The following is a 24,756-nucleotide window of genomic DNA, read 5'->3' as shown; positions in this document are numbered from 1 at the left end:
TCCACCTTGGCCTCCTGTCTTTTTGTCAGGAGACAATGACGCTGACCATACATCATAGCAGGTCTCATTACAATCTTGTAAACCTTGTCACAAATCACCCGACACTCCTCTACACCCACTCCACCTGTCTTGTGCACTGTCCATAGCTTTGAACGATTGACTCCACGTATTTAAACTCACTCCCTCTACAGGTGTTAACTTGTAAAATTACAATGTCATCTGCAGTTAAGAGTCCACAGACACTCCTGCCTGACCTCTCAAAGCAAATATCACATCTGTATAGCTCCTTTTAAGTATGAAGCCACACTACTAATCACCGATCACCTCAGTCTTATTTAAACATGACCGAAAGGTTCAAGTAATGAAGGCACGGTTATATTCAAGAAAAAATCCCCATGAACCAAAACCCCTGGCTTCAGACTGCTCTTAATTCATTTTCTGCTCTTAGTTATGAACGTCAGCAAGAGGGGATCTTCCAAATATGGTCATCTCAGCACAGAAGCCCCACCCACCTGCTACTAATCATATCTTCTGTTTGCAAGAGGCAACCAATCATTAGAATAGAAGGGAGCTAAAGGAGCATGTTTAAGTCTGGGTGAACAGGGTGGTTCAGTATGAGAATAAATAAGGATTATTTTTAACTGTGAATCATCCAAAGCTACTCCAGACAAGAAATGCATGTAAACAAAAACATCCCAGCAGACAATGTGATAACCAATTAAAGTTTATTCATATTTTTTTTTAAATTCTCGGTACATTCAGCACTTGTAGGAGGAAAAAGCAACAAAATCAGTTTTAAACTAAAAAAAGAAAATTTTAAAATTCTAACCATTACTCTATTAGAAGATAAAGATTTTTTATTTTCACCTCCTCTTAAATATAAGATTGAAGGATCAGAGGAGGCGTTTTCAAATAGACATCAGTGCAGGGAAGGTCAGCTTCCCATAATCATCTGAGTATTTCATATCCTCTCCTTCTCATCCCACAAAAGGACAAAGTTAGGCATAATGCCACATCTCTCTAACACTACTGTCGCAGTGTCGAGACGTCACTCGCACAACAAGCCTTCAAAGGCTGAAGAAATAAACATGATTCCTCAAATTTCCAAGAAAACAAAATTAACTTATATCAACAAAGGTCGCCCATAAAGGTACATTAAAAAAAACAACAACAAAACAAAGATAAAGAAAAAATGTTTTGTGCTGAAGAGGAGAACATTAAAACTGATCCTAGAAAATATGTGAAGGTCAGGGATCTATTTTGGACTGGTTTTATTACAGGGCTGAGGAGGAAGGAACTGTGCACCCGCAGAACTAAAATAATGAGGCGGGCTCCCAAAACCTCAGTGGGACAAAAAAATGAAGAGGCGAGCCAGAAAACTACCGCCCTTCTTCTTTTCTTCAATCAAAGGGGAACCGACAGCACTGAAACAGAGACGAGGAGGAAACGCTACTCTCTACAGGAGGAAGGAGCCGGTGTTCTGCTGGAAGACGGCAAGAGAACGGAGGAGGAGGGGAGCGCGATGAACCGTCATGTTTCTGCAAAGGAATTTGTTAAAAAGATGGGGAGTGGGGTGGGTGGCAGAAGTGTGTGGAAGACAACGCTGGCGTCATAGTGGACGAATTCAAGCACAGTGGGGGCAGGTAGGGGAGGAGCAGACACCGAAACACCCCTGCCAGTGCCAGCCCGCTGCGTCCTCAGCTACACTGCTTCCCTCTCCAGCTTTTCCTGCGGCCTCCGTCCATCCCTCAGCGGCGCCTGTCCCTCGGGTTGCTCCGACTACGAGACCGGCGTCCACTAGCAGCGCCCGGCGAAGGTCGTCGGGGCCGGTGGCTGCCATCCCTCTTCTTGTCCCCCTCACGGTCCCGATCTCTGTCTCGGCCCCGCTCTCTGTCTCCGTCAGCGCCTCGCCCGGCTGCTCCGCCGCTCGTCGCCACGCTGCCATCCTTCTCCCGGCCCTTCAGCCTTTCCTTCTCCTCCTCGCGTTTCTTCTCCTCCTCTTGCAGTTCCTTATGCCTTCGCTCGCGCTCCTTTTGTCGCTCTGTGCGATCCAAAAGCCTCTGCGCCACCTGAGAAGGGGCACAAACACAGAGCACTGTTCAGGTGCAAGTACAACCACACCAGTCACTCGACACTAAATGTCAACATGTGAAGGACCAACCTGCTCCTCGGTGAGGGGAAGCCAGTATATACACGGAGCTGTTTTGGTCTTGAGGAACAAGTCGTCTAACAGTTTGGCTGGAGGTTCATCTGCCTTCTCTGTCAGTGAGGAAACAGAACCAGGCTGTTACACATGGAAACCTGAGCGCAAATATACATGTGATTAAAGTTGTGACTCACAGACCACACAGCAAACACTGCTGCACAGTTGGGGGATGTGGGGTTGCTTGTGTTTATCAACTTTGGGTATTGCATATGAGTAAAGGGCTCGCTGGGAACAAAATCTTAGTTACTCTGCCAAATTGTGCACCTTTAGATTTGATTTAAAGCAGAATGGGAGGCAGAGCCTTCAGCTTTCAGGTCCCTCTTCAGTGGAACCAGCTCCCAGTTTGGATTCAGGAAACAGACATCTCTAATGTCAAGATTAGGCTTAAAACTTTCCTTTTTTTTCATAAAGCAGCAAAGGCTCCTGGCAATTTCCCATGATGCACTGTGTTTCTTCTTCACTCTCTGTGTTTATACATCACTCTGCTTTTAATCAATAGTTATTGTTAATAAAACAGAGATTTGGATCCCTATGAAAAAATTAAGCTTTCCCAACGCTGCCAAACTTGTGTCATCAATATAGTCCAATTATTTTCTTCCCCACATTCAGAAGCCAATCAGCTTCTGCTCCCTGTTCTTTGAATCTCTTCCATCACTCTGCCTTTCACCTCCATCTCCACCTCATCCTGGCCACCACCAAAGTCCAATTCCTCCCACTGCTGGGACTCAGCTCAGCTGTGTAGCTTAATTTGAGTCTAATTGACAAATTATTTATCACAAGCTCTGAACTTCAGTAAATCATGTTCAGTTATCTCCACTGATCTCTCCTTACCGTAGCGTTTTTTTGGTTTGTTTTTCCAAATGCAGGGTAGGACACAGATAAGTGGACCTGTGCAAATGGTTAGATATTTACAGGAGTGAGCCAAATGCAGCAGGAGTGCAGGGAGCAGTGTAGAGCTGCACAAAGAGATGGACACTGAAGCGTTAATGAGCCAATTTCTCAAAAGCCTCAGATTCTTTGAACCAGCTCCCAGATCACTCTGCTTCTTTTTAAATACATGAAGCTCATTTCATCCCCAAAAGTGACGCAGTCGGGAAGCTTTCCGTGTTGATTAATTAATCATTACTGTCTGTTTCAGTAAGGTGTACTTGGATTAAACTCCCCCCTCCCCCACTGTGATACTCTTAGTGAGTTGTCTTACCCTTCTTATCAGTCTTCCTCTCCTTGCTCTTGGCCCTCTCTCTCCTCTTCCTGTCTCTGTCTCTGGATCTAGATCGTCGTCCATCCTCTCCCGGCCGTGCAAATTCCCGCACTTTATCCCGGTCCCATTCCCGCTCGCCTCGCGCCCTCTCTCGGCGCTGCATCTCCCTTTCTCGCTCTGCCCACAGATCCCGTACACCTCTGTCTCGCTCGCGTTCGCGCTCACGTTCCCTATCTCTGTCCCTGTCTCGTTCTCTGTCTCGCTCAGGCATCAGAGGGGGCAGCCGGATCGGTGGGGCAGCGGGCGGGGGAACAGGCTCCTCCTCTTTGTCTGGCTTCAGGACACCTTTGTGAAAGTCCAGCTGTTTGAAAACATAAGCAGGCAGGTTAAAGAGTAGCTGTGGAGAGATTATTAAATGCACACAAAGGTGCATTTATAGGTTTATTTTTTTAAAAACCTCAATATTAGACTGCAACCAGTGAGGTCAAGTTATTTCTACTCACTAGAAGTTAAAGAAGAGGTAATAGCGAAGCCCTATTTTTCCTCAGTACATTAAAAGTAGCAGAAAAATGATCCATTATAATAAAATGAGCTCAAACCATGTTAAGGCTGGACTGTCCTCGCCACCACCCAATGTGAAGTCTTCAAGTTTTGTGTGTGCTGAAAGCAGTGCATTTTTATTTGTGGCATTTCTGGCTTGTTATTACCTCAGCCTGCTCACAGAAGTCCACGTTGAGGACCTTGGGATTGCTCGTAGGCCACTTGACTCTGTGGAGGGCAGCTCTGGTAGCGACAGCCTCGTCTGTTGTAGCGTACTACGAGGGTAGGAGGAAAGGAAACAGAGAGAAAACAACCCAATCACATCTCAGCCAACACAAGCTGTGAAAACAGGCAACGGCACAAACAGATGGAAGCAGATGGATGAGAATGCAGAGGTCAAAAATATTATGCAAATGCTCCTTGTTGAATTTTCTAACATATATTTGCAAAAACAAATTATCGAGCCGTTTGACAGATGCTGATTAGGAAACAATATACTTTAGAAACTGAGCGCTGCATAATTCCACATGTAGCTTGTTAACCACATGCATCCACTCCTGATGCAGTGAAACGGTTCATTTGGCAATACGTACTGTGACATAGCAGTGAGACTTTATCTTGTCAATCCAAAAGCCCTCTTCCACTACGCTCCCTGTACGGTTCAGCAGCTCCTTCAGCTGGCCCAGGGTGAAAGGTCGCACCTGTTGGACAAAAAAAAAAAGAAAAAAAGATTCAGACTTGAAGACATACTTTAATGATGGTCTGGTAAAGAAAGCCCTACCAATATATTATTTTTTTAATCGTTTTATGAAATGTAATCTGTATTTTCACCACTTTCAGCTGTATTACAGATTAAAGATGCAGCATATTAAACAGGGGAATGCCCTAAGGTCACAGCTCAGACAATAACCCTTTTGAATTTAGGTAACGTTCTCCTCTAGTGCCACCATCAGGTCAAACAGCATATTTTTTCCCACTTGACGATCAAAGACGGCCATTTCTAGGTTTGACATCTGCTTACACCGTCAGCTCCTGTGTTTCTAAAGTGTAAGGCCACCTGAGATTACTGAGCCCTGGTGACCAACGTATAACCCACATATGACGCAAGCAACAAAAATCTCCAAATGGCAATGATTAAATGTGTAACGTCTAGTCTTGTCACAGTCTGTTAAGTCATGCTCTGTGCCCCTGACTTAAGCTGATGCCTGACTGCAACCTTAACACCTGGGTAAGCATTCCTGTCTGTAATTATGGGAAAGATGGTGATGATCATGTGATTACCACTGGCATACAATATATCCCATTCATGGAAAACTGTACAAAAGTTTAACTCTTGAACCTGGTATAAACACACACGATTAAGAGGGGAATTTTACAGATTGGGGAGGTGTGTGTGTGTGTGTGTGTGTGTGTGTCTGGTAACAAACCCACCAGGTTTGTCACATGGATGATGTTTGACACTTTTCCACGAGGTGGTGAGGGCTGCCTGGTTGTGCGAACGGGATCGTCGATCGTGACGGACACACCGGACTTCTGTTGACTTATGGAGCGACGCACCAGGCTGTCGCTGGGGGTAACTGTTGGAAAAAAAATGAGAAAGAGCCAGGAAGAGTGAGAGGCAATCACTGGAATGTTGCCACAGGCATGACGGAAAGCTGGAGGTAGCAATTAAGAATCCACAAACTTTCACCTTTCTTCGCTTCCCCGTCGAGGCTGACAGACGTCTGTGTTTCTGGGACGTCCTCGGAAAGACTGCTCTTCCTGTTGTCTCTGGAAGTCCGACGTGGTTTCTCTGTCTCCATTTTCTCCACCTCCTCTTCTTCTTCTTCTTCTTCTTCTTCCTTTGTCTGTCCATTTTCCTGGCTGCTACCTGGGACAACCTGGAGAGAAAAAAAAGCCCAAAACAAAACAGGAACATGAAGAGAAGCCTTGTAGTTTCCAAAGTATTTCACTCAACGCCACCTACAGGCGTTCCCTTACCTGTGTGACGGTGCGTCGGATCTTGAGGCCTTTGTCTGGGTCGCTTCTGCTGGCATCCGGGTTCTCCTCATCACCAGACAACTGCAGCTCCTCTGGGTGAAGATCCACGACTGCCTCCTGGTTCACTTTGATGTCGGGGATCAAAGACTGAAGCGTAGAGATGTGGACAGGAGAAAAGAGATAAAAGAGAAAAATAATTATGTTAATGTGGGAATATCTGACAGCTTCTCATACATTCTATTCAAATTTCCAAATTTTCAATTTCCTTACACAATTGTTTGATAATATGACACACCTCACAGCAGCAGTCGAGTGTAAAATGTAGGTGAAGCTTCCACCAAATGAAAACAATAAGAACACCTCATGATAAATCACTCTTTCCAATTTAAAACGGAAAATCTTCCCAAAATAAGTCATCACAATGTCAGAAGTGCTGGGTGTGTCTTCACTTTGAACAAGAATGATCATGTAAGTTTTGATCCGGAGCCAGAAAAAAAAAAAAAAAAAGCTTCACTTCAATCAGAAACTTCTAAAAAAATAAAGTGTTCTTTCTTCTTACACCACCTTTTATAACCTTCACTTCTCTACTATCTGTTGGATGCCAGGTGCTCATCCCTGTGCTGTGTTGGTACCTTCAGGGAGTCCGTTGTAATGCTGATGGAGGGCTTCTTAGCAGTGACGGCCGTGCTGGAACCCCATCGCCTCTTTCTCCCCGCTGCGGTTCCCGTCTCAGTCTCTCCTGCTCCTCCGTCTGTGGTGGCGGGAGAAGTCTTACTGTCTGCAGGAGTTGGGGGAGAGAGAAAAAAAGTAATTTATCATCATGAAAGTGAGCGATTTGGCTTCTGGTGAAAAGGATTTCACTGACAAGTTACTGCAAGCTCACAGCCTGAAAGCAGCAATGATTGTCCAAATGCTTTTACCCAAATTGTTTTGGCAATGGTGGCAGTAAGTAATTTAGGACAAAATTCAGAAATGTAATTGAGAGATTAAACAATTTCCTTAACAATCTTCTAATACTGGACCATTTTTGTTTTGGCTTGCTTCCACAGAGAGTCTGCTAGAAAGCCTCTGCACACCTGCTTTCTCCTAACACAGAGCTAACAGGCAGCACTTTTTAAAGAGAGGAGACTAGGAATCCTGTAGTGGATAAAGGCAAAGTGCATTTCTGAGGAAACAAGCATGGACAGTATCCCTGCTGTAGCGTGTTGAAATTGGAGAGACCAGTGAGTAATTTTTTTTTTAAACCCACTCTGAGTCAAACTAGCACACCATTTCATTTCATTATCATTTCTTAATCACTGTGCTGCTACCAGAGCTATTAGGTGTGAACGGAAAACAAAGGATGTCATGTTGTTTTAATACCATCAACGCTACGATCCAACAGAGACTACATTCATTGGTGTACAGCGCACACCGCAGAGGAGCAGCTGTCTCATCTCCAAGATATAACAGGGTTTCATCAGCTGTTCATTTCAAATATGGCAAAACCTTCAGTCACTGAGGTAAACGTAGACTTTATGTTTTTCCTACTGACGTCAGTGCAGTTTTCCTCAATCTAAAGCTGTACTATTTAAAGTCTGTTCATGTAACAAGTGATGTGGAAACAGTTGACAACTAAATTTATTTTTGGTGTATGATCCAATCGCAATCAAGTGATCAAGTGTGGTGGGGGTTTTTTTGTGGTATGGACTAAATCTGGGATTTTGGCCCTTATTACAGGTTACTACGACTACGGTACATATAACCAATAGTGCAGGGAGATACTGTATAATAGTTTGGTGATAGCAGAACGCCATATGTGCCACGTCCCTTCTGTATTTCCTGGCAGGATCTTTATCTGCTGACATCTGACAGATTTTTCACATGCACGTTTTTTAAAAAAAAAATCTGTCTTCTGATGGAAAGACTAAGTCTGCTTTTAGGTCACACAATAAGCAGGCTATGACAGTAATATCCGACAGTCTTAGTAATCAGCGCACACTCACATTCAGAACGACAGTCATGCTCAAAAAACGCGAGGAACTGCGTTTCCAAGTAGGGTTAGGTTGTTTTTTTAATGTCCACACCTGCATGATGAAGTAGCGGTGCTCACAATCACCAGGTTTAGCCGGCAGATTTAAAGATCCGTTAACGGGTTTTTAAGACTCTCTTATCTTTCTGATTTAATTTTACACTACAAACTCTCCAGAGCCCTCAGGTCCTCTGCTAGGAGACTGTCCCTAAAATTAGAACCAAGACTCACGGAGAGGTATCTTTTAGTTATTATGCTCCGGGTTTATGGAACAGTCTACCTGAAGACCTGAAGGCTGCTGAAACTGTTGAGATGTTTAATACAAAACTCAAGACCTTCCTTTTTTAGCACACCTGGTTAAGGTTTTTGTGTCAGTTTTATTTATTTTACTTTTCATTTACTTTGATTTTCATTGTATAATTTTATTATACTTTATATTTACCCTTTACTTATTTTTTTCTTCTCTGTATGATAGGTCGGTGTCTAATGTGTAGACGTGGGTGTGTAGTAGGGGTGTTGAGAGAGTGCAGAGAAGGTGGTGTATGTGTGTATTTCAGTTTATTTTCTGCATCTTAATGCATAAAAATTCCTATAAAAATAAAGTTTTGATTGACTGAGGAGGCCAGGTGAGGGGAAGCCAATTGGAAGAAGTTCCCATCAGTTTGAATGTGGATAAACAGAAGTGCTATGTAGGATAAATCCATGGAGCTATGGTAGTCGAGTCCAAGAATAACCAGATAATGTGCTGAAATAAAAAAGGAAACTTGTGTACTGCAGTGTTTTTCCTGATTAGATGTTATTACACAGAGTTTACTTTTGCCATCTTGCTCATGCAAGCACACCGCTTAAAAAGAAAAAGAAAAAAAAGAGTGTCTAATCTTTCACTTTAAATCCTGCTGAATCTATCGTCATGTATCCTGTAACATGGGTAAGGTTTCTGGTCCAGGATTCCAGGAAAAACGATAGAACTGGTATACTTACTGGTCAGGGATATCTTGCGAGCAGCAAAAGCCTTAGGGGTGGTGCTCTGGAAAGAGAGAGAGACAGAAAAAAAACATACAGAAACCCCAGGGGTGCGGGGTGAGATGAGAACGGGGAGTCCAGACCCAAACAGGCATCAACAGAGACGAGGTGAAACAGGAAAAGTGGAGGAGGGGTGGGGGGACGGGGGGTTTAAAGTAACAGAAGCCCGGAGGCTCTAATTGTATTACATTAAAAATAAAAAATCTCTGGTTTATACCAAGAGGCTCCAGACACATTTCTGCCATCCACCTCTGCTCAGAGCCGCTGAGATAAATCTTTATGCTTCTTCACTTCTACATGCGTTTGACAGCAATATGGACTTTAAGAGCAAAGCAACTACAGGATCAGTATTAGGACACAAGTAGGGCAGCAAGATGGTGTCTATCTGCAGACTAAAGTCACAAGTAAGTCTTAGTAAACTAAAACAATTCTTCAGACACCAAAAAAAATTGGTGCCAACATTACATACTGTGGCAAAGTTGTGAAGTTTCAGAGGCTTCCTAACTTTACACACACTACTGCTGATGTAACGAGAAAGAGCTCGCGTTACTTTCGCAGCGATAATAAGTGAATGTAGAAGTATGTAAAGTCATGTTTACTAGCTTTCTACATGCAAAATAATTATTATTACAATAAGAAACACCCTACAAATATGTTTCACAATGACTACAGCTGATAGGATTGCAAATGTTCCACACAAACCCAACTATGGTCCTGACAGAACGAACACATTCAAATCACTGTTTTCGATTTAAAAGAGTTTCGCCATGTTTCAGGTTTTGATCAGTAGATGGCAGGAAGTGCAGGACCTTTGCTTCCTAAATTAGCCGTATGAAGTGGCTAGTGGCTTCCTGACAGTTTCATTAATTCCATTTCGTGCTGAGGGAAACATTACTGATCTGTGTTCTTCGACAGCACTATATTACTTAATTATCTCTAGATATTTTGCAGTGTGCAGGTAAACAAAAAAAAAAAACCCCAAATGCAAATACATAAGGGTATATTTTGTTTGCCCTCTTGTGGCTGCAAATTTGAATGGTTTGAACTTGTGGGGCTTTTTGTAACTATTATTCTGCGTTCACAGGGTGCTGATGCTGCTAATGCACTCGATAAGCATTAAGGTAATGGTGTGTAGCTGAGTCAAGTGGTGCAATTGAATGATGGTAAAATATTAGTGCTAATGAGCAGAGGTGGAAAACCAAGTGCTGAAGACGTACTAATCTGTAGCAGAACTATCAATACCTCAGTTGTAATTCACCTTAAAGAATGCATCATATTAACAAAAGGCTATTGCAGATCCACAGTCTGTGTTTAAATGTATACAGAGCACTCTCGGCTTGATGTAAACATATCAAATTGAACTGCAGTACACATGACAGTTCCAGAATTTTGGACTAAATTACAAGAGGAGGAAAAAAATATTTTATACACTAACTCCTGTCAAATATTTACACATTTTTAAATAGAGGTATAATGACAAGTCATTTCCTGGTACCATTTAACACCTGATTCCTTACTGGCCCAACCTCACGACAGTGTGCACTGTATCTAGGCAACAAGGATCCAATCAGAGAAGGCAGAGAAGTGAGGGCAGGGCTCGATTTGAGAGTGCAGATTAGCCACCAGGCAGGAACTGATCACCAGATTGGACTTTTTTTCTGGGGAGGACTTTTCTTGACTGACTGCTGGTCACACAGTCACGATTCAGTCTTTTTGAGGGGGGTGGCAGAGGTTTCAGAGCGTCTCTGTGGACTCTGACGGAGTCAGGGGAGGGATGTAGGTTTACTTTGTTAGAGTCCAGGATCTGTGACGTACATCTGATGAGTCTTTTGTTAACGCTTGAGGCTAGTGTCTTTCATTTTCATTGGTGCTTACATATTCTCCATTCCCCGTGGATACTTGGGAAAAAAATGGGATTTTCAACATGATAACCCCAGATTGTCTGTGATGCCTTCCAGCTCTTTTTTACCCATTAGGTTTCCGTAGGTTTCCAAGTATGCAGCGAGAGTCTTACGCTTGCTTTGAGCTCACCGCACAGAAGATCAGAATCAAGTCTCTTAACAGGAATAAAGATGGAAAAAAAATAATCCAGTCTTTGTTGAACTGCAATCCACGGCTGTAGTCAAAGACAGAGGGCTCATAGCAGTGCTAGCATGACTCCCCCCCACACACTCGCATGAAACCATGCAAAAAAATTTACCAGGGCCAAGCTGTGGGTGTAGCGAAGAGATGGATACATAAATAAATACGTAACAGCAACAACCGCAGGAGTCCATCTGCGAGGTCCACAGTAGAGAGAGAATATCACAATCTCACGGTGAGACATCCACTGAGTCACACTGGTGCTCACTGCAGGGAAAGAACGGGCAGCAGTTTGTGGAGCAGATCCACCCTTCCTGGCAAAGCGTAGATGATCAATACAACCACAGAAAAAGTGCATCACTGTGGTCAGATTACTTGTCCTTGGACAGATGTCTTTAAAAGTCTCTCTGTGTCTTTACTAAACTGGAACCATTCAGGAAAACTGTTGTGATCTTAGCTCAATGAGTCCCATTTGAAAGGTGTGCCACACTGTCAAGGCAGATGATAGCTGCAGGCTTTACAAAACCAGAAATCCAGATGTGTCACATCCATAGATTTTTGTCTTATCCACAAAGTTGTCCAACAAAAACAAAAGAAAAAAAGCCCATGGGTTGTTGCTTACTAGCAGATTGTCTTAGTTGCTCCATTTGAAAGAGTCTTAAAACCCAAAACGGCGACAGCAGCATTAATTAGCAGTTACTGCAACAGTTCTCAGTCCAAAGTCATTACTCCACTCCACAAGCAGAGGGCAGCGTGGGAACAGAGGAAGCATCAAAAACCAAACTGGAGAACTGAAGTTTTGTCTGGATTTTGGAGGACAACACTTGCAGACTGTGTTTATCCTCAAAATGGCAGAAAGGGCTAGGGAGAGGGATACAGAGCATCAGACACCCTCCCCCTCCTTTAACCCTTCATTCATCACCACCACACAGTCCAGTCCAGAACAGAGAGCAGGCTTCCACGCCCTGTGGCTGCCGCTGCTGTCGGTGGTGCTCTGATGCAAGCTCCCATTACTGCTGGCTGACAGGAGGCCTTGCAGGCTGACGCTTTACTCAGTGCCATGGGGTTGCAGACTCTGGGCCTAACTCAGGTACCAGCGACGCACTTGGGCATAGCGGGACAGGACTTGTAGGAGAAGTAGGAGGAGGAGTGGAGGAGGTGTTGGTGGTGTTGTTGGTGGTAGTAGTAGTAGTACGCAGCAGGTACCAATAGGGGCAATGGAAGAGGCATGGGCACCTTCATAACAAAGCAATCAATGGGGTTTTAAACAGCAATCACACCATAAATATATATAGTGAGAGAGAAGTGTTCATTATGGGATACAAAGGCAAAAGATGAAAAGAGGTGGAGATAGACAGTGAGAGAGAGAGAGAAAGAGTGAATAAGACAAAAAGGGAGGCAGCTTGAAAGTAGCAAGAAAGAGGACAAAGGGAGATGAGAAACAGGGTGGAAGAAACAGCAGAAACAAGCCCTGATGTATCTCTACACACAATGTCAGGGTCCATTATTCATGCAAACCCAAAGGGGGAAAACAAAACCCACAAATACACACTCACATTGGAAAAGCGATAACAACTTCAAACTGCACAGAAGCTCACCAGAAAATCTAATTCGAGCACTTTAGATGGGCTGGAGTGTAATGCATGATTGTCCTTTCTAATGTTTCTGAGGGCGATGGATGAAAGCTTTATCTGACAAACGGGAGCTTTGTTAGCACTATCAACAATTCTCTGTGGTATAATTAGACTATAATGGTGGCAGTACTTGTAAAAATGTTGTCTGATGGGATGATGCCTCTTAAAGACCCTGACACACCACGTGTAAGAACTTGTGCTGAGAAAGAAGTTATATATCAAATTTAATAGGAAAAAAACTTAATGAGAATACTTAACAAAAAGTGACAATCGAGTAACTTTTAAAATAGTTTCTTACAAAAGGAAACAGGCAAAGAAACAGCTGTGGAGACGATGGACAAGTAGTCCATTCTATTGTGCTTTCTTGATGGATATATGCATGAAGATGTCCACACGCAGCCTCATATTCATCTGATGGTGATCAAACCAGACCCAACCAGACCCTTGTCACAACTGAGGGAGTAACTACAGCAATGTCAAGTGGGTCACTGTCAACTTGGTGTGTCAGGATCTTTAGATGTTTAAGGCCATTACCTCCCCCCACCCACACACACACACACACACACACTAATGGATATATAAGCATGCACTCTCTGCAGCATGGATATCTATTTTAAACACAGTATAACCATCAATACTTTCATTCCAGCAGCTTTTACCACTTAATGTACCTCTGCAGGGCCCACACAAACAATGGACATGTGTGAGAGATCATCTAAATGAATGAGCTTGTTATGAAATATTAGTTGAATTAAAAGCAGATGGAAGGGATGAGGTGATTCCTATTTAACCCTGGACCCAATTCCAACTCAGCCCCAGGTCATTCACACTAAACATTTGTGCAAAAAATATCCAGTTGAGTGATTTGTCTATTACGATGCTTTAACTGATGAACACACTGTAAAGTCAGATTTAATCAAAGGCGAAAAATACATTAACGCCTGCAAAGAAACTGGGGTGTGTTGGTTTTGAGTAACCCATCCTTAAATTACACTGATAATTAAACATGCTTGTATATGAGTGAGGATGCAGGTTAGTGGGAGACAGGAAAAGACCCAGGCTCCTACACCCTCCCAGTGACCTTACCTCCTCATGGCGGCCCTCACTGTTCTCAGGCTCAGCCCCGGAGGCTGGCTGCTGGTCCATGGAGCTCTCCGAATCTGGTTCCACCTCCGTCACGGCGGCTGCACTGGGCTCCGACACCTCCCTGCAGGAGGAAAACAGTGGAAGAAAGGATAAGAGTTAAGGTTATTTCCATGAAAAAAACCCTCACATTGACCATAACTACACAATCAATTATAATAAACACATAGGCAACTTACAGTCCAAGCCGTAAACATTTAGCCAGTGACAGTTTTTTTTTTTAAATTTTGTTTCTGTAAACCACCCCAGTGGATATGAAATGCATACTTTTAGCTTTCATGAAGGGGGTTTTACAAGGTTAACATATTAACCGTTTAGGGATTACAGAGTCTTTAAAACATTTAATGTCTGACATTTATGTTGTCACATCCAGCTTTGCATAAACGTCTAGAAAGTCTCAGATTTTCAACATGCGTGAAAACAGCTGGCGAATCTCCTGGGATCGAGGAGGGGTTCACACACATACACGGTGAAACCGAGAGCAGAGAGAAACTACTGTGACCATAAATTACAGTGAAAAAAAAGAAATTCCCAGTATTATTTTTATTTGATTGCTGGGGAAGGATGTCCCACATGGCCACATTTTAACAAGCATAGAAAGTAACCAGTGCTGAGGCTCCAATCAAAAACAACTGAGACAGAAATGAGTCCAGCAGCTATTAATGTCTAAGCTGTTGAGGCCTGGGCAGTGTTAGGGTTTGTATAATAGGAGAAAAAAACAATGTGTAGGAAAAGAGAGGAAGGGTGGTGAAGGCCAGTGATCTGGGTCACTCCTGCTATAAATAACTCACCAGCTAACTGACACCCAGGGTCACAAACCTTTCTCAGACTAACTCATACTCAGACATAACCTCACAGAAGACTGTGTGTGGTCTTCATCTTATCCATTTGGATCATTGTGGGGGTAAAGAAAAGTATAACAACACCTCTGATCCAACCAATAAAAGCCATGAACTGCGGTTAATGGAGTCAGACCTCACACAGTCAAATGCTTCCCCTCATGTTGTGATATTTTATTACTCATATCTCAGATGAAGATAAAAACAGGAGATGGCATCATTATATTTTTAGCTACCCCCTCAACTCCCCCAACCAGCATTATCAGAAGCCGCCTCCGCTGCCTCCATGTGATGCCACGGGCAGCGAGGCAGCACCCTGTAGGTGGGAGAATCACATCCTGTAGCATCCTTCACTCTAATCACCGTGCTCATCACCCACTGCTGTTCGCATGCTTATTTGCATTATATGTAACAGGACACACTGAAAAATGCTTCTCAATACTAAAAAACCTGAAGGCAACAAAAAGCCTGTTCAAGATGCGAAAATCTCCAACACGTTTAGGCACTAGTTCAATGCCATTTATTCAACAGCCTGTGCAGAAAAACAGCAGTGATAGCTATAACCTCCAGAAAGAAAGAAACAAATATGAGCAGTGCATGTGATGTGTGTTACATGTTTTTAATTCACTAATTATTGAGGAAAAGAATAAAAGTTGCCTATTAAATCTTTAAGAATAAAGTAATGTGTGTCTATTCCAAAAATACTTATTCGATCATTATAAAAGGCTACAGGATGAAACTGCTTCATTTTTGTTTGTTATCCACACAAGTGACTCATTGATTAGTTTGTTAATGCCAAAAATATGAATCATGGTTATAGGATTGTGGGTCAGTATTAAAACAACTTATTTACCAAAAAAAACCCCAAACAATTAACTTAATTAGCATTTATTAGTAGGCAAAAAAGACTTTAATGGGTTCAGCTTTAAATCTAATTTACACGAGATAAAATGAAAAATAAAAACTGGCGTATTTTTGACTCTAAAGCCCATCTCACAAGGGCAACGATCACGTGAAGATGGAGGTGGTAGAAAACACAGGGTCATCTCCTTCAGGTTCACCTACACAAATCTCTTTGTGACTTCTACTTCATCTACACAGATCTGGCCGACCAAAGTCTTTCTGATATCTTAACCTGCACTAAACTAATCAGCAAGCGAGTCTGAAGGACAGTGTTTGAAGAACAGGATCATATTGGGTATATAACGCATGAAGGAAAAGCTTTTTTCAATCATTTTGTTTTCAATATATTTGGAAGGTTTTACACCCAAAACTGAGTCACTTTTACCAAAAGGCATCAAAGAAACCCCTTCAGCGAGGTGTTAGCTGTGAGTCTACACATTCAAATCCATGTCTTTTAAAGTGACAACAATCTCGCTATAATCCAACAATACTTACTCAAACATTCTCACAAGTCTTGGTTAAAGACAGACAAATCTTAGCTTTGCACATTCTCCATGACATGTAAGACAACCAGTGTTAAGTTTTACTGCATCTTTTAGAGGAAGGGCTGTAATGTTAGTCTCAGTACTGAAATCTACCCAGGGCAACAGCAGAACCAGTTTCACCTCTTCTTCTTGAGATTAGTCACCAGCAGGACAGTCATGAAGACGACAGCATTCCCTTTCCTCCACACAACACACAGACTACACATTTGCTCTAGGTGTTGGTTTCATTGTCTACGGGTGTGTGGGCAAGGCCAGAGGAACACCTGCATCGGCTATAAAGGGAAGACAGATGTCAGCTAGAAATACAACCCCCGCTTAAGATCTTAAGACGAATGACCACAGAGAGAAAGAATGAGCAGCTTTTTCTTCTCAAGTAACACATTTAAAGCTCCCTCTCTCGCTACTCAAACAGTCTTGCAATAATGTCACCAGTCAGGAATGAGGAAGCCCGTTAAAAGGTGAGGAACAAGATCTGTAAAATGTTGAAGCATAACGTTTTTTCATATTAACGTTAAATGGATTTTTAAAAAAGCAAGCGGCTCAGGGCCAACTTAACAATCTGACCACATAAGATGAACAAAAACATGGTTTCCAATCAAACTGGACATACAGTCAGATCCCAGGGGAGGAGAGCGAGAGTGCTGGTACCAGCTGGGACAATTTTATCACACCATAAGGGACCATTCACACTGACTCTACAGCTAACAGATGTCTGCTTTAATGATCTCCCTTGACAACAGTGAGATCATTAACAGCTACAGCAACACAAAGCCAAAAATGCAAATATTGTTCACTGTCATTTAAGCATCAAAATGCATGCGGAGATTAAACATAAGTGTGCTTTTAAGGAGATATTCTAAAACAAGAGGGGGGTGAAAGTCCTTTATCTTGGCTGCAAGCATGCCAGGAAAAATACGAGGTCAGAAGGAAAGATGGAAGAGGAGAAATCAATGTCCACATACTTCTCATCACATCCTGAAATCTGAGGACATTATTTATTCATCAATAGCTCCTTTAGTGCAAATTTAATTCAGGGATTGTTCAAAGAAAGGAGACCCCCACTTTCCCGCTCTGAAAAAAGAAAAAGTCTTCCCTTGCTCCTTCACCCAACAAAAGGCTTTCACCGCCGTCCCCACCCCCGGTCCTCTTCACATGGGCGAACACGCTCATAACCAGGCCAATGTGGACACATGATATGATATTCATCAGCCGAGCAGGAGCTGCTAGCTTATCGGCGCAAAACGACACGCCGAACCCGGATAACGTATCCCGGCAGATTTCTATATAAGTGGTGTGAAAGTACAAACGGCAACCTGAAGCCTTGAATCGCCCTCTGGCTCCCTCTTACCCGTTTTTGTTGCCTTCGGACAGCATTATGGCCGGCCTTGAAAGGAAACCCCCGGGGATAAAAGATGACACCGTGCCGCTGGATGTTATTTCGGTCAGGCGCTGCTTGAAACCGGCAACGCGAAATTTAAAAAATATCCTGCTCGTATGTTTCAATTACTGATTAGCCATACACTGCGTCGGTATCAGGGATGCACTGCATGCATGACGGCCATGTTGGCTAGCGCGAAAGAGCAACGGCTACCTTCCGGTCTGAGATTTCCAAAATAAAAGCCCAATTTAACGCCCAACCTTGGCGCATATCGAAAGAAAAAGTACCTAAACTTTAACGCAGCACCAGAAAAGAAAACTACATAATATGTGCTACAAGAAGGAAACCATTAAGATATGTTTAGGTTTAAATGAATAACTTTTTAGATATGTGCCATTAGATGCCCATTAATTACATATAACACTCTTTATGTCACCAAGCAGGCTTAAAAATAATCTTTATCAATTAAACTACTAGTTTACTGAGATAAAACTCAAGTTGATTGCCATTACAAACATGCACACCAATTTATCTACCATCACACATGATTCTGAATTCTTTATGCATGAATAACTACTACAGCAATATAGTCTTTATATAGCAATAATTGCTTGACAATTACACAATAAACACTGTATTTTAACCCTGGGTGTGACCAGAAGCGGCTGTATAACATGCTACCATGTTATACAGCCTTGTTATAGATATAGTAAAGCAAAATAAGCTGAAAGGCCTATTCCTCTTCAGTTTCCACTTTCATGTATAGGCCATCATAAACCTTGCTGACAGTAACATAATAGTATTGTGTGTATATATATATATATATATATATAATATGGCCCATCGTCTGTGCAGAAACATTGCACACAGCAACTGCTTCGCTCCGGTGAGCCGAGATAAAGACACACAAAAAAAATGACATTATATTTTTCGGTTTGTGTTCTTCAGCCATTGTAATCATGAATAGTTTTTATACATTTTCAATAGCCCAAAAGCACAGTGGCTATCACGTGCTGCAAGTACAGCACCTCACGTCAACTATCAGAAAATCAAACACACAAACACAAACAGGACATACTTTATCGTAGCCTCATATGACAACCAGAGTTGTGATTACAGGGTTGACCAGGTGCAAAAGATTTTCTGATTTTAACATGAGCAGCAGCTGTTGCAAGTTTGTGAAATACTGCACTAGGTGTTCGATGTGTGTATTTTTCTGTAGCGACCCAAACAACCCAAGCAGCTCAAAACTATCAGAGCAAGGATTTTAATGAAGAGCTTTTAACTGTATTTTAATGGTTGTAAGAAGAACTTCTAATTGGTCAGGGTGCCTCACAACTGCTGCATATACCATCACAGGCCTGAGCACATGGCCAATAAGCTTGTCCAACATTGGCTATGCTGAACCCTGCCTGACCATATAACTATGAAATAGAATCACGATCTACGATACCCAAAACATCCTGTGATTTAAGTGAGGAAGACACAGTTATGAGGAGAGGAAACATGAAAGAAACAAGAACAAGAAGATGAAAATTGACCTGGACATCAGCAGCCAGTGAGCATCTCTTTGTAAATCCATCACCAGAATTAGTTACCAAACTCTATGAGGTTATTCCTGAAAAGCGATTTGTAAATCACTTTCAGAAATCTGGAATACAGGAATCAAAAAATGGAACCACAAATTAAGTCCCGGTGTTTGTCTATTGTATGACAGGTTATTAAGCAAATTTTATGTTTGTATGGCATATTTAGCAATGCTTAATACAACTGATATAAAGAGGTGAGACAAGTGTTAACCGCCTTGTCTTGTAAACCATTTAACTGGTGAACTGAAAAGTGAAGCTATGTTGAAGAACGTAAAGCACTCATTTTAAGAGTGAGGGTTAGGATTGCTGTTCAGGTTTTATATATTTTAATAAAGGTTGCTTACCTTTTGGAAAGGTGTGGTGTCTCTGCCCCTTTACTCGGGTCAGCTTTTTTCTCACCATCTGCTTCTTGGTCCCCCTTCTGTGAGATGATTCAAAATAAAAACAATAAAAAGCTATATAGAGAAAAGAGATTCAGCTTCAAAATGCTCTTCACTCTGAAGGTTAAATTTCTTCTGGTGCTACAGATAGTGCACGGTTTCTAACTATTCCCTGATATCCACAACAGTTTATTTACTAACCTTCAGCTTCCTGGCAGGTGGTGTTTTATCCTGAGAGGAGGACGATTGTGATGATCGTGACGACGAGTCTGATTTGGAGTCAGAATCTGATGAAGAACCGGAATCTTGGACCTCAGTCACCAGCTTCTTGTCTTCATCTGCCGTCTTCTGTTTCTTTTCCTGCTCCTCCTTTAGCCGTTTCTCCTCTCTTCTCTTCTCCTCCTCCTGTTGTTGTTTCTTCTCTTTTTCTCGTTCCTTCTCACGCTGTTTCCTCCCCTCCTCCATTCGTTTCCTCTCCTGTTCCTTCTCTTCTTCTAAGCGTTTCTTTTCTCTTTCCTGTTCTTCTTCCTTCCTTCTTTCTCTCTTCTGCTCCTGCTGTCTCTCCTTGTCCTCCCTCTCCTTCAGCTGCCTCTCTTCCTCCATCTTCCTGTCCTCTTGTTGCATCTTTGTCTCCCGTCCTGGCTGTGGGGATTCACTGGAAGACTCAGCAGTGGAGTGTGCAGTCTCTCCTGACACACCAGCCCCCTCTGACTCCATCTTGTGTACAAGCAGAGAAAGGGGCCCTGTCCCACGTTTCACGCGTGGTTCGGGACTGCTGGAACGAGAACTTGAGTCAGAATCTTGCCTCTGCACCTTGGAAGGTGGGAATGACACCACCCCTTGGCTGCGTCCAGCTTCTTCACGGTCATCTGGGTCTGGCGGGCTCTGCTTGGGAGTGTCAGGAAGGGGGAACAGATTAGGGGGTGGAGAGGGAGGAGGTGTGGGGTGGCGCAGTTGCATGGGGGTGTGGTGTACCTGTGGAGGTGGGATGTGCTGCGGAGGTTGAAGTTTGCGTTTGGATCTTCCAGCTGATGATGGGACGCTGGGTGGCATCTGCTGCGATGGGGCAGGTCCCCTGCTTCCCTTTCGGACCCCACCGGGACCAGGCCCCCAGTCCTCATCATCATCACTCTCATCATCACCATCATCACCTTCATCACTATCCTCATGGACATGGCTTGATGCTGAACCCCCAGCAGATCGGCTCAGGTGGAGCACAGAACGAGCCGATCCTGGTTCACTCGGTGCGGTGCCTTCCTTCTCCTGAGCTGGGGGTACTGCTGGGGGACAGTCGGGCTGTCCCAGAACGCGCACTGACAGGGAGGCGACTGCACGGGGAGGAGAGGGTGCTGGTGGCTCCTTGTGTCCTTGGTGAAAGGTGGCTCGCTGCATCCTAGCTCCTGGAGCGTCATGGGCCTCCTGGTGATGAAGGGTGGTGCCATGACCTGTCACTGAGTCTCCTGCCCCTCTCTCCTCAGGCCTGGCCAGAACCTGACGTGGCTGCGCACAGATAACTGAGTCAGTGGGAGACGAAACATGATGACTTAATTCTGCTGATGTATTTTTAAAAAAAATGAGTTTAATCAGATTAAATCTGTAATCATTAGAAAAAAATAGTTTATATCATGCAAAAAGCACCATGCTATTATTTTTGTTTTGGTACACAGAATGTTGACAAATGTGGAAAATCTGATTCTTCTGTACCTTTCTGCTCCACAGGATAAAACCTTTGTTTTCCTCGAGGGTACTGACCTTGTCAGAGGCATAGGAGGAGCTGTCATTGTCCTCCGAGTGTTCTTCATCCTCCTCGGGTACAGCTGGGCTCTCTGAGAGACAGAAGCACGAGGCAGAGGTTAAAAGTCGACCCCGGTCTGAGAATTATACTCCCAGGACATGCCTACTGGATCTCACACAAGCAAAACTTTTCTAACAATAACTTGTAATGATTTCTTTTCCTCACACTGAAAAAGAGAAATAAAAACTTGAATCGTTTTTTAGAGAAATTCTGTCTTAATGGCTGTGAAATCAGAGATTAGAGTGTAGTTTTTCCCATAGTGTGAAATGCTCATTTGACAAGCCACTGTAGGTTTTACACATTTATTTAAATGTTATTTTTAATTTTTAAGCACATAAAGTTAGGTAAGCAAAGACGTTTGACCACCAGGGAGTTTTTGCGAGTCGTCTGAGCCAAAGGACGGGCCAAGTGTGTGTTTGTGGTCTGAGTCTTTTACCATCAGCGTCTTGCCCCTGCTGGGCCTCTCTCTCCAGTCTCTGGCAAAGGAGCTCTTGCTGCTTGGCCAGGTACTGCTTTATGAAGCTGTTCTGGCACATCTCCTCTCCTATCTGTAACACAGCGTTTTTAAAACAATGTGACATTGTGTCAAAACATCACCAGACTACCGCAGATTTTAAAATCTCCTACCTGAGAGTTGGGCTGCAGCCCACTGTGAGAGGACGATGTCTTCTGTAGGTTCTCCAGCATCAGAGCCTGAAGGTAAGGAGGAGGGGAATTCATTTAAATGTTAACGTAATGCCAGAATGAATATTAAAGAAAACTGTAAACCAGATACTAGAATTCTGAGTCCTCTAATTATAACGCTTGTTATACCTGTTGACTTTTTGCATATTTAAATATCGCATATAGGTTTGCATTTTGTGCACAACATTAAAAAGGCAGACCTAAACCCAATAATAATACTAAATGTGCCTACAATGTAAGATACTTAATAAAAAAGGGCACTTTAAGAATTGTAAAAAGAATTAACATAAATGCATGTATATTAACTTAATAGTCTATTAATCACATGCAATAAATTTATGAGTAAAAAGCATCGTCTCTCCTGAGCCACTTTATTAGGTACACCTGTTTAATTACTCATTGTCACAAACATCTAATCAGCCAATCACAACTCAGAGCATTTAGGCTTGCAGATATGATAAAGACAACTTGCTGAAGTTTAAACTGAACATCAAATGGGAAAGAACGGCAATTTAAGCGATTTTGAACGTAGCATGGTTGTTCAAGCCAGATTTTCCCACACAATCATCTCTAAGGTTTACAGAGAACGGTGTGGAAAAGGCAAAATATCCCGTAAGCAGCAGCAATGCCTCGACAGCAGAGGTCAGAACGGTGCTTCAAGCTGACAGGAAGCCAATGATTCCCTCAAATAACCACTTGTTACAATTGAGGTATGTAGAAGAGCATCTTAAATGCACAATATATCTAACTTTGAAGCAGATGGACTACAGCAACAGAAGACCACACCAGGTGTCACTCCTGTTAGCTAAGAACAGGAAACTGAGGCTACAATTCACATGTCTTACACAATAGATGACCAGAAAAATGTTTCCTGGTCTTATTGGACTTGCTTTCTGTTCCATTATATGCAAGGTAGGGTCAGAATTTGCTGTAAACAACATGAAAGCATGGATCCATCCTGGCTTGTAACAATGTTTTCGACTGGTGGTGGAGGTGTAATGGTGTGCAGGATATTTTGTGACACACTTTGGGCTTTTTATTACCAGCTGACCATTGTTTAAACACTATAGCCTACCTGAATATTTTCACTGCTCGTGTCCATCCCTTTATGACCGCTGTTTAGCCATTGTGTGATGGCTGCTTCCACAGGGATAACACACCGTGTCCAAAAGGTCAAATCATCTCAATCCGGTTTCTTGAAAATGACACTGAGTGTACTGTACTTAAAATGACCTACACTCTCACCACATCTCAATCCAATAGAATAACTCTGGGATTTTGTGAAATGGGAGATTGCCATTATGGATGTGCAGCAGACAAATATGCAGCAACTGTGTGAACTTATCTTGTCAATATAGACCAAAATCCCAGAGTAATGTTTCCAGCACCTTGTTGAATCTTTGGCAAGAAGAATCAAGAAATTCAAAAATGAAGCCCAACCCAGTACTAGCGCTGTCTAACTAATGAAGCATGCATGAGTCTCTCTTTATACATTCTCTATTGCCTAAATCCTAAAAGATCCAAGATGTTTGTTCGAAGTAAAGAGAAGACACTTTCCATCAGTGCTTTTTCTGTGCAAAGATAAACTCTGAATCCTGACTGAAGCGCTTCATATAAACACATTCATTCACCCTGTTGAAACCCCATCTGGCGTGTGGGGCTCAACAGGGTGCTAGTAAGGTGTACCTGATAAAGTAGCTAGTGAGTGTGTATTAAATTCTTTGACAAGAAAGGCACATAAAAAAAACTTTAGGCATCCTACACATCATTGTTTTGAATAATAATTTGAATATAGGTAAATCACAATAAAATTATTCTCCATCAACAAAGCCTTAAAGAGACTTTAAGAGCAACTCTATTGCTTTAATCTTATCAGCACCGTATTTTTTACTGTATGCATGCTGATATCAGTTTATTTTAATACTGTGCCGTTAACGCACGGTTTGAGTCAGATATGGGGAGTTTATATCGCAATCAAGAGGTGTTGCTTCACTATATTCTTATGATTAAAATAAATACATAAAGCAACGTATTATTTAAAAAAAGACCAATCAATTGGTAACATATTTTTTAAATGTGACTTTAGCGAAGGAGATGATCCCGGTTTTTAAGGGTGAAAACGGCGTTTACAAAAATATAAGTTGAAGAAAATTTGAATGAAATAGCTGTTGGTTATGCGCGGAATGTGTTTACATCACGAGGCGCGCCCCCCGTAACCCTAATACACACACGCACGCACACGCAAGCACGGTGCGCGCGCGGGCACTGTCATGTACACTATGTGCGGCTGTTGGCTTGCTTACTCTCAGCTTAGGCCTGGACTTGACAGGTGCACAGTTCAACTGTGTGCAACACGGTGCTCTGCGAGTAGTTACGAATTAAGTCCGAACTCGGTAGCCGGGCCGTCGGGTTAAACTGTCAGTTACAACCAGTCGAAGAGGAAAACTGTTGTTTATGAGTAATAACGCGTGCACGGCGATTTATGTATTCCCGCTTCACAGCCCACACACATACACACATCGTTACGGCCTCTACTGTTAACCCCCCCACTGTCTCTCGCCTCCTGCTGAACTTGGCCAGACTCGGCACAGACGTCCGTAACGTGAGAGAAAACTTACCCCTTTGAGTCGCTTGATAAGTGTGTTCTTTTGTCCGCTTTTTGGGAGGTTTCTTTGCTCCAGAGCCGCTTTCAAATCGGCAACTCGGAGCGACTGAAGAGGTTTTCCATCAAGCGTAATATCTTCGTCCGCCATTTTGCTCCCTCCGCTTGTCTAAACTCCGTCGCTACGGCTGCTGCTCGGCGTCACAGCTCGGGAGTTTCCG

General features: G+C 42.9%; 1 protein-coding gene across 1 annotated transcript; it reads right to left on the bottom strand.

The window, feature by feature from the left end:
* Positions 1-705: 705 nt before the first annotated feature.
* Positions 706-24,731, bottom strand: acin1b (apoptotic chromatin condensation inducer 1b). Its single transcript, XM_013915236.1, has 18 exons — positions 24,552-24,731; positions 21,877-21,942; positions 21,686-21,797; positions 21,207-21,280; positions 20,011-20,954; positions 19,656-19,905; positions 19,419-19,495; positions 13,764-13,884; positions 8,920-8,965; positions 6,560-6,705; positions 5,928-6,074; positions 5,638-5,827; positions 5,379-5,524; positions 4,541-4,648; positions 4,115-4,222; positions 3,408-3,768; positions 2,162-2,259; positions 706-2,069 (listed from the first exon to the last, which is right to left on the bottom strand). Exons 1-18 carry the CDS (start codon positions 24,684-24,686, stop codon positions 1,749-1,751), a joined length of 3,450 nt encoding a protein of 1,149 aa, XP_013770690.1. The 5' UTR covers positions 24,687-24,731; the 3' UTR covers positions 706-1,748.
* Between the last annotated feature and the right edge of the window lie 25 nt (positions 24,732-24,756).

Source organism: Pundamilia nyererei, unplaced genomic scaffold (assembly GCF_000239375.1).
Source record: "Pundamilia nyererei isolate P.nyererei 1_Seehausen unplaced genomic scaffold, PunNye1.0 scaffold00275, whole genome shotgun sequence".
Classification (NCBI taxonomy): Eukaryota; Metazoa; Chordata; class Actinopteri; order Cichliformes; family Cichlidae; genus Pundamilia; species Pundamilia nyererei.
This window is presented reverse-complemented; position numbering and strand designations above follow the sequence as displayed.

Bases quoted from the DNA above. Each gene is read 5' to 3' on its own strand.
- acin1b (XM_013915236.1), bottom strand. From the start codon at position 24,686: ATGGCGGACGAAGATATTACGCTTGATGGAAAACCTCTTCAGTCGCTC. The intron at 21,943-24,551 runs GTAAGTTTTCTC...CCTTACCTTCAG, and splicing joins TTATCAAGCGACTCAAAGGG to GCTCTGATGCTGGAGAACCT. The intron at 5,828-5,927 runs GTAAGGGAACGC...TTTTCTCTCCAG, and splicing joins TCCGACGCACCGTCACACAG to GTTGTCCCAGGTAGCAGCCA.